The sequence below is a fragment of the Nerophis ophidion genome, linkage group LG19, assembly GCF_033978795.1.
Source record: "Nerophis ophidion isolate RoL-2023_Sa linkage group LG19, RoL_Noph_v1.0, whole genome shotgun sequence".
In the NCBI taxonomy this organism is placed as follows: domain Eukaryota; kingdom Metazoa; phylum Chordata; class Actinopteri; order Syngnathiformes; family Syngnathidae; genus Nerophis; species Nerophis ophidion.
The window spans coordinates 41,072,134-41,089,107 of record NC_084629.1 but is presented as its reverse complement, the minus strand read 5'-3'; the positions used below and the strand labels follow the sequence as shown (position 1 = coordinate 41,089,107).

Sequence of the window (16,974 nt, the reverse complement as noted above, 5' to 3'; positions counted from 1 at the left end):
AATACAATGTCAATAAAACATTTAATGCCTCTTTTCTATTTGCAGCCTTCTGAGGTAAATAACATTACATTTTTCCACAGGCTAATAAATCTTACAATAAAATAATAATGAGATGGGTGGGGTTGGTAGTGGGGGGCGGGTTTGGGTGGTAGTCAGTGCTGCCAGGGGTTTTGGGTATTCGTTCTGATGTGTTTATGTTGTTTTACGGTGCGGATGTTCTCCTGAAATGTGTTAGTCATTCTTGTATGGTGTGGGTTCACAGTGTGGCGCATATTTGTAACAGTGTTAAAGTTGTTTATACGGCCACCCTCAGTCTGACCTGTATGGCTGTTGAGCAAGTATGCCTTGCATTCACTTAGGTGTGTGTACAAGTTGCATATATCATGTGACTTGGCCGGCACGCTGTTTGTATGGAGGAAAAGGGGACGTGACAACATATTGTAGACAACACTAAAGGCCCTGCCTTTATAGTACCGGCGGGCCAGCTGTATTGTTAATTTGATATTGCCTCAAGGGCCAAATGAAATTGTACGGCGGGCCAGAGTTTGACACCCATGCCATAGGCCAATCAAGTATATTTGCATATGTAAACCACGCCCACATTTTGTGCAAAAATAGGGGGTCAAGCATTGTGTGATTTTTCAACCTCCATCCATCCATTTTGTACCGCTTATTCCCTTAGGGGTCGCGGGGTGGGCTGGTGCCTATCTCAGCTACAATCGGGCAGAAGGCAGTGTACACCCTGGACAAGTCGCCACCTCAGCACAGTGATTTTTCAACCTAAAATAAAAGCCTTAAATGAAGTTCTCCGACCTGTTTGAGGCGCACGTTGCTGTTGACAATCTGGTTGACTTCGTCCTGTGAAGACATGATGGACGGCAGCTGAGAGGTGACATCCCGCCAGACACTTTCTGCAAGGAAAAACTCACCACGCTGATCAGCTGGATGAGCTGCAGGCCCACCGTCACCACCACCGGGTCGCTGAAGTGATTGACGGGCCGCACCACCTTATTGTAGCCGGTGAAGAGGCTTTTGACCAGGCGGGTCTCATCGCTGGAAGCCCAGGCGGCAGCTTTGTGGACCCAAGAGAGCACATAATGAGCGAGGGATTAGCAGCGGCCATTTTTAACTGCGTCCTACGCCTCTGCAATTGTGTCGTAAAGTGATTGTGTTGCCTGAGGAATGTGATGGAAATAGACCTGACAGGTGTTGTGAGGGTCAGGCAAGGTCAAATTTGATGAGTTTTCAATTTCAAGCATTCCAAAATGGAATAAATTAATTTTTGTCCTCAAAATTCTACACACAATACCCCATGATGACGATGTGTAAAGGCTTAAATAAAAAATTCTGCATTCATTTTTCCCTCCATCCCGACGAGTCTTCTAGTTCCTGAAAACAACCCCGCATCATGATGCCGGCACCAATATGCTTCACTGAAGGGATGGTATTGGCCTGGTGATGAGCAGTGCCCGGTTTGCTTCAAACATGATGCCTGGCATTCACGCCAACGAGTTCAATCTTTGTCTCGTCAGAGCAGAGAATTTTGTTTCTCGTGTTCTGAGTCTTTCAGGTTCATTTTGGTCAACTTTTGACTAAGAAATGGCCTCCGTCTGGTCACCGTACCATAAAGGTCTCATAGAATAGAATAGAAAGTACTTTATTGATGCCTGGGGGAAATTCAGCACCACAGTTCGCTCACAATAGACAATAAACACTCAGGTATTTTTTACATGTGAATAATATAAATACTGTCCATTATACAGCATTATTCACATGTGAATAATATAAATAAAGTCTTCTATACAGGATTATTCACATGTGAATAATATAAATACAGTCTATTATACAGCATTATTCACATGTGAATAACATAAATACAGTCTATTATACAGCATTATTCACGTGTGAATGATAGAAATAGTCTATTATACAACATTATTCACATGTGAATAACATAAATACAGTCTATTATACAGCATTATTCACATTTGAAAAATATAAATATAGTCTATTATACAGCATTATTCACATGTGAATGATATAAATACAGTCTATTATACAACATTATTCACATGAAAATAACATAAATACAGTCTACTATACAGCATTATTCACATGTGAATAACATAAATACAGTCTACTATACAGAATTATTCACATGTGAAAAATATAAATACAGTCTATGATACAGCATTATTCACACATGAATAACAAATACAGTCTATTAAACAGCATTATTCATGTGAATGATATAAATACAGTCTACTATACAGCATTATTCACAAGTGAATAATATAGTATATTATGCAGCATTAATCACATGTAAATAATATAAATACAGTCTATGATACAGTCATTTACATGTGAATAATATAAATACAGTCTATTATACAGCATTATTCACATGTGAATAATATAGTCTATTATGCAGCATTATTCACATGTAAATACAGTCTATTATACAGCATTATTCACATGTGAATAACATAAATACAGTCTATTATACAGCATTATTCACATGTAAATAATATATAAATACATTATAAATTTACAGTACATGTACAGTCAAAAGGAACATATGCATTATACAGTCTGATGGATGTCGCTAGGAAGGACTTCCTGTGGTGGTCTGCTGCAGACATGGTTGTTCTTCTGGAAGGTTCTCCTATCTCCACAGAGGAATGCTGTAGCTCTGACTAAGTGACCATGGTCTTGATCACCTTCCTGACCGGACTAAGATGAATGCTGCAATGTGCAGAGACATCCTGGAGGCGTTTGAGAGGTGCTGCAAAGAGCAATGAGCGAAACTGCCCAAAAGATGGGTGTGCTGAGTTTTTGGCATCATATTAAAAAAAAAAAAAAACTTGAGGTTGAAATTGCTGCCAAAAGGTGCATCAACAAAATATTGAGCAAAGTGCATATGATTTTTTTAGTTTTAATACATTTGCTTAAAAAAAACAAAAACATATTCAAATAGTTACTATTGTCATGTCTATGTGATCATGTTTTGTTTTAGGCATGTTCTTGGTTTTTTGGCCACTCAGTTCCTGTTTTTGCACTTCCTGGTTTGTTTTGTCACCATGACTACCCTTTAGTTTTTCCTCATGTCTCACACCTGTTTTCACTAATCACCACAGTATTATTTAAGCCTGTCTGTTTCTGTTGTTCATTCTTGCAACATCACCTGCTACGCACCTTGTAATCCATGCCGTTCCAAGTAAGTGTTCTCATTATTTATGCCACAGTGCAAGTTTTTGTTTTATGTTCATAGTTTTGCCTTAGTGCGAGTTTTGTTTTCACAGCCAAGTTTTTGTACCGCCATTGTGCGCGCCTTTTGTTTGCCTTTTTTTGTGCGGTTATAGTGTTAAAATAAAAGATGTCTTTACCTTCATGCCATCTCCGGTCCAAGTTCACTTGCATCTGGGGAAAACAACCACCTCATAGTACAAGTATTGACAACTATGGGGTATTGTGTGTCGAATTTTGAGGACAAAAATTTATTCAATTTTGGATAAGGCTGTAACATAATAAAATGTGGAAAAAAAAGTGATGCACTGAATACGGCGTGGCGCGGTTGGGAGAGTGACTGTGCCAGCAACCTGAGGGTTCCTGGCTCAATCCCCACCTCCTACCATCCGAGTCACGTCCGCTGTGTCCTTGAGCAAGACACTTCACCCTTGCTCCTGATGGGCGGTGATTAGGGCCTTGCAGTGTGTGAATGTGTGTGTGAATGGGTGAATGTGGAAATAGTCTCAAAGCTCTTTGAGTACCTTAAAAGGTAAAAAAGCGCTATACAAGTATAACCCATTTACTTTCAAGATGCACTGTAGTTATTAGTGTTTCTAATAAAATATGGTATTATAAACAAATCGTTACATTTTTAAAACATGCCAATAAAAATCAAGCCATGTACAGGACAAAAATAGCAGCACCTTGGACACCAAAACACCTTCATTAGTTCCACTACGAGTCAGGTCTCCGACAGTTCCCAATATTAAAAAAAAGTGCCAAACATGATTTCCCACAATGCACCGTGTTCTTACCTATCAGGACGGCCAGGTGAAAAGTGAGAGACAACATTGTTGACAACCAATCAAGTCCGCCTAAAAAGTCAGATCCGGCTCCTTGACCACTGGAGGGTTGCAAAGGTTCCACCCGCCTAAAACATTCCTCCAGTGAGCCGCGGGAGAACACGGTCAGTACTCGGTCAGTTTTGTTGCCGTGGTCCCACAGCGGATGTCAGAGCATGGCGGCGGACGCTGGTCACTGGAGAGGCACACATTCTGTGTCACGCCTTATAAGATCAACATGCCGCAGTAATCCTGCACAAAAATACACCGCTCTCAACTTCAGTGCCGCCACACAACTTCAAAGTTGCCTGCACTGAACACTCACTACACTCCTGGGGGTTTGTTGCCCTTTCATCAGCAAGATTATTATTATTATTATTAATCGTCTAAGTGCTGAAGATCTCAATTTGACTCTTCTAAGCTTCCTTCTGTGTCATCCATACTCCCTCACCGACAACATGATGGTCAAATCTACTTGGATACGACTCAAGTTATATCACAAGAACAAGAATAATAGTCATGCAGAGTGTAACATAACCACAATGTATCCCACCTGGCATCCTCACATTACTGTATACTGCAGAGAGATACCCTTTTGGGATAGGATAGGATAGGTCTTTATTGTCATGGCACAAGTACAACAAAACTTGGTTTAAGAGTGTTTCAGTAGTGTGTATAAGAGTGTTTCAGTAGTGTGTGTGAGAAAAAAGTCTTCAGTTGCATATGTGAGAGTATTTCAGTAGTGTGTATAAGAGTGTTTCAGTAGTCTGTGTGTGAGAACATTTTTTTCAGTTGCTTATGTGAGAGCATTTCAGTAGTGTGTATAAGAATGTTTCAGGAGTGTGTGTGAGGAAAAGATTTCAGTTGTTTATGTGAGAGTATTTCAGTAGTGTGTATAAGAGTGTTTCAGTAGTGTGTATAAGAGTATTTCAGTAGTGTGTATAAGAGTGTTTCTGTAGTGTGTGTGTATGAGAAAACAAGTTTTTCAGTTACTTATGTGAGAGTATTTCAGTAGTGTGTATAAGAGTGTTTCAGAAGTGTGTGTGTGAGAACATTTTTTTCAGTTGCTTATGTGAGAGCATTTCAGTAGTGTGTATAAGAGTGTTTCAGGAGTGTGTGTGAGGAAAAGATTTCAGTTGTTTATGTGAGAGTATTTCAGTAGTGTGTATAAGAGTGTTTCAGTAGTGTGTATAAGAGTATTTCAGTAGTGTGTATAAGAGTGTTTCTGTAGTGTGTGTGTATGAGAAAACAAGTTTTTCAGTTACTTATGTGAGAGTATTTCAGTAGTGTGTATAAGAGTGTTTCAGTAGTGTGTGTATGACAAAAAAAATTGAGTTGCTTATGTGAGAGCATTTCAGTAGTGTGTATAAGCTTATTTCAGTAGTGTGTAAGAATGTTTCAGGAGTGTGTGTGAGGAAAAAGATTTCAGTTGTTTATGTGGGAGTATTTCAGTAGTGTGTATAAGAGTATTTCAGTAGTGTGTATATGACAAAAAAAAATTAAGTTGCTTATGTTAGAGTATTTCAGTAGTGTGTATAAGAGTGTTTCAGTAGTGTGTGTGAGAGAACATTTTTTTCAGTTGCTTATGCGAGAGCATTTCATTAGTGTGTATAAGCGTGTTTCAGTAGTGTGTATAAGAATGTTTCAGGAGTGTGTGTGAGGAAAAGATTTCAGTTGTTTAAGAGAGAGTATTTCAGTAGTGTGTGTGTGAGAAAAAAAGTTTTCAGTTGCTTATGTGAGAGTATTTCAGTAGTGTGTATAAGAGTGTTTCAGTAGTGTGTGTGTGTGAGAACATTTTTTTTCAGTTGCTTATGTGAGAGCATGTCAGTAGTGTGTATAAGAGTGTTTCAGTAGTGTGTATAAGAATGTTTCAGGAGTGTGTGTGAGGAAAATATTTCAGTTGTTTATGTGAGAGTATTTCAGTAGTGTGTATAAGAGTGTTTCAGTAGTGTGTATAAGAGTGTTTCTGTAGTGTGTGTGTATGAGAAAAAAAGTTTTCAGTTGCTTATGTGAGAGTATTTCAGTAGTGTGTATAAGAGTGTTTCAGTAGTGTGTGTATGACAAAAAACTTGAGGTGCTTATGTGAGAATATTTCAGTACTGTGTGTATGACACAAAAAATTGAGTTGCTTATGTGAGAGTATTTCAGTAGTGTGTATAGGAGTGTTTCAGTAGTGTGTGTGTGAGAAAATTTTTTTTCAGTTGCTTATGTGAGAGCATTTCAGTAGTGTGTATAAGAGTGTTTCAATAGTGTGTATAAGAATGTTTCAGGAGTGTGTGTGAGGAAAAGATTTCAGTTGTTTATGTGAGAGTATTTCAGTAGTGTGTATAAGAGTGTTTCAGTAGTGTGTATAAGAGTGTTTCTGTAGTGTGTGTGTATGAGAAAAAAAGTTTTCAGTTGCTTATGTGAGAGTGTTTCAGTAGTGTGTGTATGACAAAAAAACTTGAGTTGCTTATGTGAGAGTATTTCAGTAGTGTGTATAGGAGTGTTTCAGTAGTGTGTGTGAGAGAATTTTTTTTTCAGTTGCTTATGTGAGAGCCTTTCAGTAGTGTGTATAAGAGTGTTTCAGTGGTGTGTATAAGAATGTTTCAGGAGTGTGTGTGAGGAAAAGATTTCAGTTGTTTATGTGAGAGTATTTCAGTAGTGTGTACAAGAGTGTTTCAGTAGTGTGTATAAGAGTATTTCAGTAGTGTGTATAACAGTGTTTCAGTAGTGTGTAAAACAGTGTTTCAGTAGTGTCTGTATGACAAAAAAATATTAAGTTGCTTATGTGAGAGTATTTCAGTAGTGTGTATAATAGTGTTTCAGGTGTGTGTGTGTGAGAACATTTTTTTGGGTTACTTATGTGAAAGCATTTCAGTAGTGTGTATAAGAGTGTTTCAGTAGTGTGTATAAGAGTGTTTCAGTAGTGTGTATAAGAGTGTTTCAGTAGCGTGTACTAGAGTGTTTCAGTTGTGTGTATAAGAGGGTTTCAGTGGTGTGTATGAGAATGTTTCAGGAGTGTGCGTGTGAGGGAAAGATTTTAGTTGTTTATGTGAGAGTATTTCAGTAGTGTGTATAAGAGTGTTTCAGTAGTGTGTATATGACAAAAAAAATCAAGTTGCTTATGTGAGAGTATTTCAGTAGTGTGTATGATAGTGTTTCAGTTGTGTGTGTGTGAGAACATTTTTTTCAGTGGCTTATGTGAGAGCATTTCAGTAGTGTGTATAAGAGTGTTTCAGTAGTGTGTATAAGAGTGTTTCAATAGTGTGTATAAGAGTATTTCAGTAGTGTGTATTACAGTGTTTCAGTAGTGTGTATAAGAGTTTCAGTAAAGTGTATAAGAGTGTTTCAGCAGAGTGTATAAGAGTGTTTCAGTCGTGTGTGTGAAGAAAATATTTCAGTTATGTGAGAGTATTTCAGTAGTGTGTAAAGGAGTGTTTCAGTAGTTTGTATAAGAGTGTTTCAGTAGTGTGTATAAGAGTGTTTCCGTAGTGTGTGTGTGTGAGAGAAAGATTTCAGTTGTTTATGTGAGAGCATTTCAGATGAGACAAAACGAACAGAGTACAGGGTTACAGAACCGGAACGCTGATGGGTTGCCACAAGGCGCCCCGTAAAAGATGGGGAAAAAGGTCAACGCTGGGGGAGGAGGAGTAAAAAAATACAATCTAGACTGGGCTCCTGTGTGTGAGCCTGCAGTATGTCTCTGTTCCGCAGCCTTGATGTCATACAGTCGCTAGTCCAAAGTCAACAACAACATGTGAGAGACAAGAAGGGAGCTTGTTGTGTCTTCGCCGCACTGTCCTTCGGGAGAGTCTCGAAGCCAGGGAAACAATCTAAGTCCAAATGTTTTGTATGCGAGTGAAAATGAAATTTGCTTTTCACTCTAAATTGTCTCTGACTGGTCCTCAAATTCATCCTGCTGGGGCAGACAGTCCAATAAGATCCAAAAGCACAAGAGTGTCCGCAGTTCTTCCCGCATCCTCCCATCATTTGTGGCAGCTTTGGGGTACTTTGAAGACTGCCAGCAACTTCCAATTTGTGGACAAACCAGAGCAAGGCTTCTTCCAATCAGCAGATGTCCTGTTGTCATAATTCCCAACAGGTAGATATCTTCTCGTCCTCGACAGAAAAGGGTCGCCAGGAACGCGGCACTCCTTCTCCCAAGAGTCCGTGGTGTGTCCAGCAACAACCGCCCCGTCACGACAAGCATGTTCTCTTGAACCCAAGATCTTATCACAAATATTTCGGTTCCTGTGGGTTCCCCGGGGAGCAGACAGAAGCTGTCTTTGATCTTATCAAGCAAAAGGCTTGTAAATTCCACTGTGTACGATGGGAAACGACATGAAGGGGTCGGTTTCTTTGATCGACTGTGATCCACGGGAAGATCTTGTCTTGACACGAGATCTACAAAGCGGAGAGGAAGCAGGACCTGACACAAGCTCTAGGCAACTTTTCTTCGAACTGTTTTGTGACCGAGTGCAACAGCTATTTACGACCCCATCTCCCCTTGGAAACAGCTGTTGCCGTGTAATGAGGGAAAGTCCAAATAAAAGAGGAGACGTAGAACTTTCTTGTCAGAGCGTGGTGGCAGACTGTACAAGAGTACAATTCAGACGTTTCCCCTCATGAGCTAACTTGAATCCTGTCTCTATTTAATTCCTCGCTTCTTGTCTGTTTAATAGATGTCATCGGTGTTTGAACCTGACTTTCACACACTGATGGCGGGAGCTGCCATGCGAGGCCCTAACCATCACCCATCAGGAGCAAGGGTGAAGTGTCTTGCTCAAGGACACAGGGGACGTGACTAGGTTGGTAGAAGGTGGGGATCGAACCAGGAACCCTCAGGTTGCTGGCAAGGCCACTCTCCCAACTGTGCCACGCCGTCCCTTTAGACAACTTCAGATTGTTTTCTTTGTCTTCCTTTGGCCAAAAACAGAAGAAACATTCTGAAAATATTACAATAAAAGTATAGAAAAAAATACCGGCAGCGGTAAAGTTTACATCCATGAAAGGAAGAAAGTGAATGAATGTGTTATGAATACAAGAGGAGGGAGTTGTGACGGCACAGTTCCACATGGGGGCAGTAAAGCTCTATGCTTTATTGTATATATACACACACAATAGATATAATAATAAAACAATAATAATACAAACTAAGGAAATGGAGTGTGAACTAATATCCAAGAGTGTGTGGTATAAACTAGCTGTGGGAATTACTTGAGTGTTTTACCGTAGTATTGAATCCACAGCGGGGTCAAAGCAGAGGAAGGTCCGTGAGACAAGCGGGAGGTCCGTGGGGCTGAGAGAGAGGCTTCACGAGGTCCGTGTCCAAGCAGGAGGTCGGGATCCAAGAGGCAGTCTGGGAAGCATTTCGACTCTTTAAAATTCAAAATTCTACTGAACATCACTAGTAATTTTTCCAGATTAAGATTAATGTTAGAATTTTGATGACATGTTTTGGGTTAAAATCCAATCTGCACTTAGAATATATAACAAATTGGACCAAGCTATATTTCTAACAAAGACAAATCATTATTTCTTCTAGATTTTCCAGAACAAATTTTTTAAAAGAAATTCAAAAGACTTTGAAATAAGATTTCAATTTGATTCCACAGATGTTCTAGATTTCAACTCGTCTTGTTTGGAGGAAGAAGAATACTGAGTTGCATCCCAAGAACACCACACCTACTGTGAAGCATGGGGGTGGAAACATCATGCTTTGGGGCTGTTTTTCTGCTAAGGGGACAGGACGATTGATCCGTGTTAAGGAAAGAATGAATGGGGCCATGTATCGTGAGATTTGGAGCCAAAACCTCCTTCCATCAGTGAGAGCTTTGAATGCGTGACCAAATACTTATTTTCCACCATCATTTACAAATAAATTCTTTAAAATTCCTACAATTCGAATTCCTGGATTTTTTTTTTCACATTCTGTCTCTCACAGTTGAAGTGTACCTATGATGAAAATTACATACCTCTGTCATCATTTTTTCAGTTATTAGGGACCGATGTCCCTTTGGGACCGAGGACCCTATTGAATTTCTAAGGTTTATTATTATTATTTTTTTTTCCCAATTATTATTATTATGATTATTATTCTTTATTATTATACCGCCACCTCTTTGAGCTGTAATTGGACCCCCTTAACATGCTTCAAAACTCACCAAATTTGACACTCACATCAGGACTGGCAAAAATTGCGATCTAATCAAAAAAATAAACCACAAAACTCAAAATTGCACTCTAGCGCCTCCTAGGAAGAAAACACAGACAAAACTGCCTATAACTCAGTAGGAACATCGTAAAAACATGAAACGAAAACCAATATGTAGGTCTCAATTAGACCTATATTTCATACACTCACATTCCCCGGCTAAAATCAACAGGAAGTTTGCAATTCCCACGTAAATACAAAAGTTGGCTAAAAAATATTGCATTTTTTCAAACAAAGGCTTGTAAAACTCCACTGTGTAGGGCGGGAAGCGACATGAAGGTGTCGGTTTATTTGAAGTATTGTAATACACCGGAAGATTTTATCTTGACCCGACATTTTCTTGGAACTGTTTTGTGACCGTGGGCTGCGGCTACTTACGACCTTTTCTTTGAACTGTTTTGTAACCAAAGGAGGCGGCTGTTTTCGACCCCCGTGCCCTTAGAAACAGCTGTTGCCATGTAATCAGGGAAAGTCCAAACAAAAGAGGAGGCGTACAATCTTTCGTCAGAGCGTGGTGGGAGACTGTACAAGAGTACAACCCAGACGTTTCTCCTCCATTGAGCTAAATTTAATTGTCTCTGTTTGATTCCTTGCTTCTTGTCTTGTTTAATAGATGTCATGTTTGGCTTAGTTTCGACACCTGACGTCCTTTCTGACATGTCTTTTATCCCAGTTTGGGACCTGCAGCGAAGAGCTCTAATGGCAGTATGTTGGGAATCAAACCCGTGTCGAGTGCATGCGGGCCAGCAAACTATAGCACTGCACGAGCAATGCTAGAATATATAGAGTCTAAACATGTACAATAGAGCAGGGGTCAGGAACCTTTTTGGCCGAGACAGCCATGAAAGCCAAATATTTCAAAATGTATTTCCGTGAGAGCTATATAATAATAAAATAAAATAATAAAAACGATCCTAAATTTTTGTTTAGTACGGTAGCATCGCTAACCCAACAAGGGACTCCTTCCAGTAGCTCAACCCACTCAGCTGATGACTTTATGCAATTCTTTAGTAAGAAAATTGAAGTCATTAGAAAGGAGATTAAAGACAATGCGTCCCAGCTACAACGGGGTTCTATTAACACAGATACGATTGTATATGCGGCGGATACTGCCCTCCAAAATAGTTTCTCTCGTTTTGAGGAAATAACATTAGAGGAATTGTTACAACGTGTAAATGGAATAAAACAAACAACATGTTTACTTGACCCTCTTCCTTGGAAACTGATCAAGGAGCTCTTTGTATTATTAGGTCCATCAGTGCTAAATATTATAAACTTATCACTTTCCTCTGGCACTGTTCCCCTAGCATTCAAAAAAGCGGTTATCCATCCTCTTCTTAAAAGACCTAACCTCGATCCTGACCTCATGGTAAACTACCGACCGGTGTCTCACCTTCCTTTTATTTCAAAAATCCTCGAAAAAATTGTTGCGGAGCAGTTAAATGAACACTTAGCGTCTAACAATCTATGTGAAACCTTTCAATCCGGTTTCAGGGCAAATCACTCGACGGAGACAGCCCTCGCAAAAATGACTAATGATCTATTGCTAACGATGGATTCTGATGCGTCATGTATGTTGCTGCTCCTCGATCTTAGCGCTGCTTTCGATACTGTCGATCATAATATTTTATTAGAACGTATCAAAACACGAATTGGTATGTCAGACTTAGCCCTGTCTTGGTTTAACTCTAATCTTACTGATAGGATGCAGTGTGTCTCCCATAACAATGTGACCTCGGACTACGTTAAGGTAACGTGTGGAGTTCCCCAGGGTTCGGTCCTTGGCCCTGCACTCTTCAGCATCTACATGCTGCCGCTAGGTGACATCATACGCAAATACGGTGTTAGCTTTCACTGTTATGCTGATGACACCCAACTCTACATGCCCCTAAAGCTGACCAACATGCCGGATTGTAGTCAGCTCGAGGCGTGTCTTAATGAAATTAAACAATGGATGTCCGCTAACTTTTTGCAACTCAACGCCAAAAAAACGGAAATGCTGATTATCGGTCCTGCTAGACACCGAACTCTATTTAATAATACAACTCTAACATTTGACAACCAAACAATTAAACAAGGCGACACGGTAAAGAATCTGGGTATTATCTTCGACCCAACTCTCTCCTTTGAGGCACACATTAAAAGCGTTACTAAAACGGCCTTCTTTCATCTCCGTAATATCGCTAAAATTCGCTCCATTCTGTCCACTAAAGACGCTGAGATCATTATCCATGCGTTTGTTACGTCTCGCCTCGACTACTGTAACGTATTATTTTCGGGTCTCCCCATGTCTAGCATTAAAAGATTACAGTTGGTACAAAATGCGGCTGCTAGACTTTTGACAAGAACAAGAAAGTTTGATCACATTACGCCTGTACTGTATATACCTTTATATACATATATACATACATATATACCTATACTGTATATACCTTTATATACATATATACATACATATATACCTATACTGGCTCACCTGCACTGGCTTCCTGTGCACTTAAGATGTGACTTTAAGGTTTTACTACTTACGTATAAAATACTACACGGTCTAGCTCCATCCTATCTTGCCGATTGTATTGTACCATATGTCCCGGCAAGAAATCTGCGTTCAAAGGACTCCGGCTTGTTAGTGATTCCCAAAGCCCAAAAAAAGTCTGCGGGCTATAGAGCGTTTTCCGTTAGGGCTCCAGTACTCTGGAATGCCCTCCCGGTAACAGTTCGAGATGCCACCTCAGTAGAAGCATTTAAGTCTCACCTTAAAACTCATTTGTATACTCTAGCCTTTAAATAGACTCCCTTTTTAGACCAGTTGATCTGCTGTTTCTTTTCTTTTTCTTCTATGTCCCACTCTCCCCTGTGGAGGGGGTCCGGTCCGATCCGGTGGCCATGTACTGCTTGCCTGTGTATCGGCTGGGGACATCTCTGCGCTGCTGATCCGCCTCCGCATGGGATGGTTTCCTGCTGGCTCCGCTGTGAACGGGACTCTCGCTGCTGTGTTGGATCCGCTTTGGACTGGACTCTCGCGACTGTGTTGGATCCATTGTGGATTGAATTTTCACAGTATCATGTTAGACCCGCTCGACATCCATTGCTTTCCTCCTCTCTAAGGTTCTCATAGTCATTATTGTCACCGATGTCCCACTGGGTGTGAGTTTTCCTTGACCTTATGTGGGCCTACCGAGGATGTCGTGGTGGTTTGTGCAGCCCTTTGAGACACTAGTGATTTAGGGCTATATAAGTAAACATTGATTGATTACTTATCGTGTTAAGCAATGTCAGCTCAGATTTATCTGAGAGCCAGATGCAGTCAACAAAAGAGCCACATCTGGCTCTAGAGCCATAGGTTCCCTACCCCTGCAATAGAGAATAGGACCGCATGGCATTATAGTGAGCGGTTAGGAGGGCAGTGCCGTTACAAAAGGGTCACAGGCTCAATTCCCCCAAGTGACGAAATGATAAACAAGGGGATAAGTACCCCCCCCCCTGCCCCCCCTTCCAATAACAACCCATCCTCCTCCACAGCTGAGGTGTTAGCCACAGGAAAATGACAAAAAAGTACATTTATAAAGTTAAAAAAGGTTTTCTATTTTGTCATGATTTGCAGGACAGTTTTTTGTTGTTGTTTTGTGTTTCTTCCTGGCAAGCACTCTTTATTTTTCTTCCACTTCCTGTTTTGGTCGTGACTTTCAGGGATTTCACCACGGTTTCTGCACACATGGACCACAGCTGAGAAATCTATATTTTTCTGGCAGCCCAACTATGTCAGTTAAGAAACTCTGATTTATTGCATAAGAAAAATATATATATACTGAAAAGGCACCTCTGACAAATAATAACCAGGCAGCCAAATTACGTTTTTTTTTGTGTCCCATGATCCCTTGCTGCCGTGGCCACGGTGTGAGGTCAACTCAATATCCTCACATCCAGCCAGCGTTCAATCAGCGGGCTCGCTCGACCGCGGGCCTCATTCATCTCACTTAGGGTCAAAATCAGCGTTTTGGCAACATCTGAATTAAGAGAGATTTGTCACCAGCCTCCCCTCCCCCGCCCCCTGCCAGCGTGCACCACCCAGAAGCCACGCTGACTGCATGTGGATGTGCGGCCCCTGCAGGGCAGGACAACAACATCCACATAAGACTACTAACATGTGGATGTGCGGCCCCTGCAGGGCAGGACAACAACATCCGCATAAGACTACTAACATGTGGATGTGCGGCCCCTGCAGGGCAGGACAACAACATCCGCATAAGACTACTAACATGTGGATGTGCGGCCTCCGCAGGGCAGGACAAAAACATCCACATAAGACTACTAACATGTGGACGTGCGGCCCCTGCAGGGCAGGACAACAACATCCGCATAAGACTACTAACATGTGGATGTGCGGCCCCTGCAGGGCAGGACAACAACATCCACATAAGACTACTAACATGTGGATGTGCGGCCCCTGCAGGGCAGGACAACAACATCCACATAAGACTACTAACATGTGGATGTGCATCCACATAAGACTACTAACATGTGGACGTGCGGCCCCTGCAGGGCAGGACAACAACATCCACATAAGACTACTAACATGTGGATGTGCGGCCCCTGCAGGGCAGGACAACAACATCCACATTAGACTACTAACATGTGGATGTGCGGCCCCTGCAGGGCAGGACAACAACATCCACATAAGACTACTAACATGTGGATGTGCGGCCCCTGCAGGGCAGGACAACAACATCCACATAAGACTACTAACATGTGGATGTGCGGCCCCTGCAGGGCAGGACAACAACATCCAGATAAGACTACTAACATGTGGACGTGCGACCCCTGCAGGGCAGGACAACAACATCCGCATAAGACTACTAACATGTGGATGTGCGGCCTCCGCAGGGCAGGACAACAACATCCGCATAAGACTACTAACATGTGGATGTGCGGCCCCTGCAGGGCAGGACAACAACATCCGCATAAGACTACTAACATGTGGATGTGCGGCCCCTGCAGGGCAGGACAACAACATCCACATTAGACTACTAACATGTGGATGTGCGGCCCCTGCAGGGCAGGACAACAACATCCACATAAGACTACTAACATGTGGATGTGCGGCCCCTGCAGGGCAGGACAACAACATCCACATAAGACTACTAACATGCATGCAGAGGAGGAAGGGAATAAAGAATGGTAAATGTATTCCCGACAAAGGTCGCTTCTCTCATGCATCACAGCTCCTCAAATGAAGTCTGCTTAACGAGGACGAGGACAACATCCTGGGAAGACAATGAGAGTTTATCCCGGCATCTGAGACAGTGATGAGAGGCTTGATGGCGAGGACGCAGGACATATATGACAGATGGGAAGATTGGAGGGGAGGCTAAACGCTCGGAGGAAAATCCCATTTGTCCGCCGCACAATCACGGAGAGAGGAGAGAGAATTTGGCGAACATTAAGTGAAGGTGACGCCTGGCCAGCAACTCCGTGATTGGACGTCAAGCTCTGATTGTGCGGCAAACAAAAGGAGGACGCCAGAGACCGCCGCCATAAAAAAGGAATATGACATCATGAATATAGAAGCAATGCAGGGCTTTTTTCATTTGTATCATTTCTTAATATTATTTGTTTGTTATTATTGTAAATTTTTAGGGCCCGCATTTGGCAATGGCCAAAGGACCTATTGTTTTTCATGCGTTTTATTATCTTTATTTATTATTATTCCGACGCCTCTTTGACCATGCTTCAAAACTCACCAAATTTCACACACTCATCAGAACTGGCGAAAATTGCCATCTAATAAAAAAACCAAACCCCAAAAATAAAAAAATGCGCTCTAGCGCTCCCTAGGAAGAAAAAAAAAACAGACTGCTTGTAACTTCCGTTAGGAATGTCGTAGAGACATGAAACAAAATCCTCTATGTAGGTCTGACTTAGACCTACACTTCCCAATTTAAGCTTCTATAGCAAAAATCAACAGGAAGTTGGCAAAAACCCCTTCAAAGCAAAATGTTCGCAAAAAATGCAATTTTTGCCTCTTTGAGCTGTAATTTGACCCCCTTAAAATGCTTCAAAACTCACCAAACTTGGCACACACATCAGGACTGGCAAAAATTGCGATATAATGAAAAAACCAAAACCCAAAACTCAAAATTGCGCTCTAGCACAATTTTTGAATAAAACACAGAAAAAACTGCTCCTAGGAAGAAAACACAGACAAAACTGCTTTTAACTTCCCGTAGGAATGTCGGAAAGACATGAAACAAAAACCTCCATGTAGGTCTCACTTAGACCTACATTTGAATAATCAACATCCTTCAGCAAAAATCAACAGGAAGTTAAAAATTACCCCTTCAAAATAAAAGTTTTGTAAACACCCGTCACTTTTTTCAAACGTTATCTCCTCTGAGCGTGTTGGTCGTTCCGGCTTCAAACTCGCACAGAAGAGAGTTTGAACCCTTCTGATTAAAAGTTATCGAACGAGTTTTGATTACTGCTCCGGTTAGGATTTTACGCGCCATCAAAAAAACCTGCGCAAATTTTCCTAAAAAATGTCATTTTTGCCTCTTTGAGCTGTAATTTGACCCCCTTAAAATGCTTCAAGGTGCAAGTTAAAGCACTACTATGCAAAGCGAAAGCCATTTATCAACAACATCCAGAAAAAACGATCTGTAATTTCACCCCCCCTAACATGCTTCAAAACTCACCAAATTTTACACACAC

The 16,974-nt window shown here is 41.2% G+C and overlaps 1 protein-coding gene across 1 annotated transcript in view; it reads right to left on the bottom strand.

Moving 5' to 3' along the window:
* Window positions 1-4,283, bottom strand: part of LOC133538403 (acetylcholine receptor subunit alpha) — a 42,371-nt gene extending 38,088 nt beyond the window's left edge. The window contains exons 1-3 of the mRNA XM_061880008.1: window positions 4,044-4,283; window positions 930-1,072; window positions 814-858 (exon numbers count right to left, since the gene is read on the bottom strand). Coding sequence (XP_061735992.1) covers window positions 814-858; window positions 930-1,072; window positions 4,044-4,080 — 225 coding nt within the window. The 5' untranslated portion in view covers window positions 4,081-4,283. The remainder of the gene's footprint in view (window positions 1-813; window positions 859-929; window positions 1,073-4,043) is intronic.
* Window positions 4,284-16,974: the final 12,691 nt, after the last annotated feature.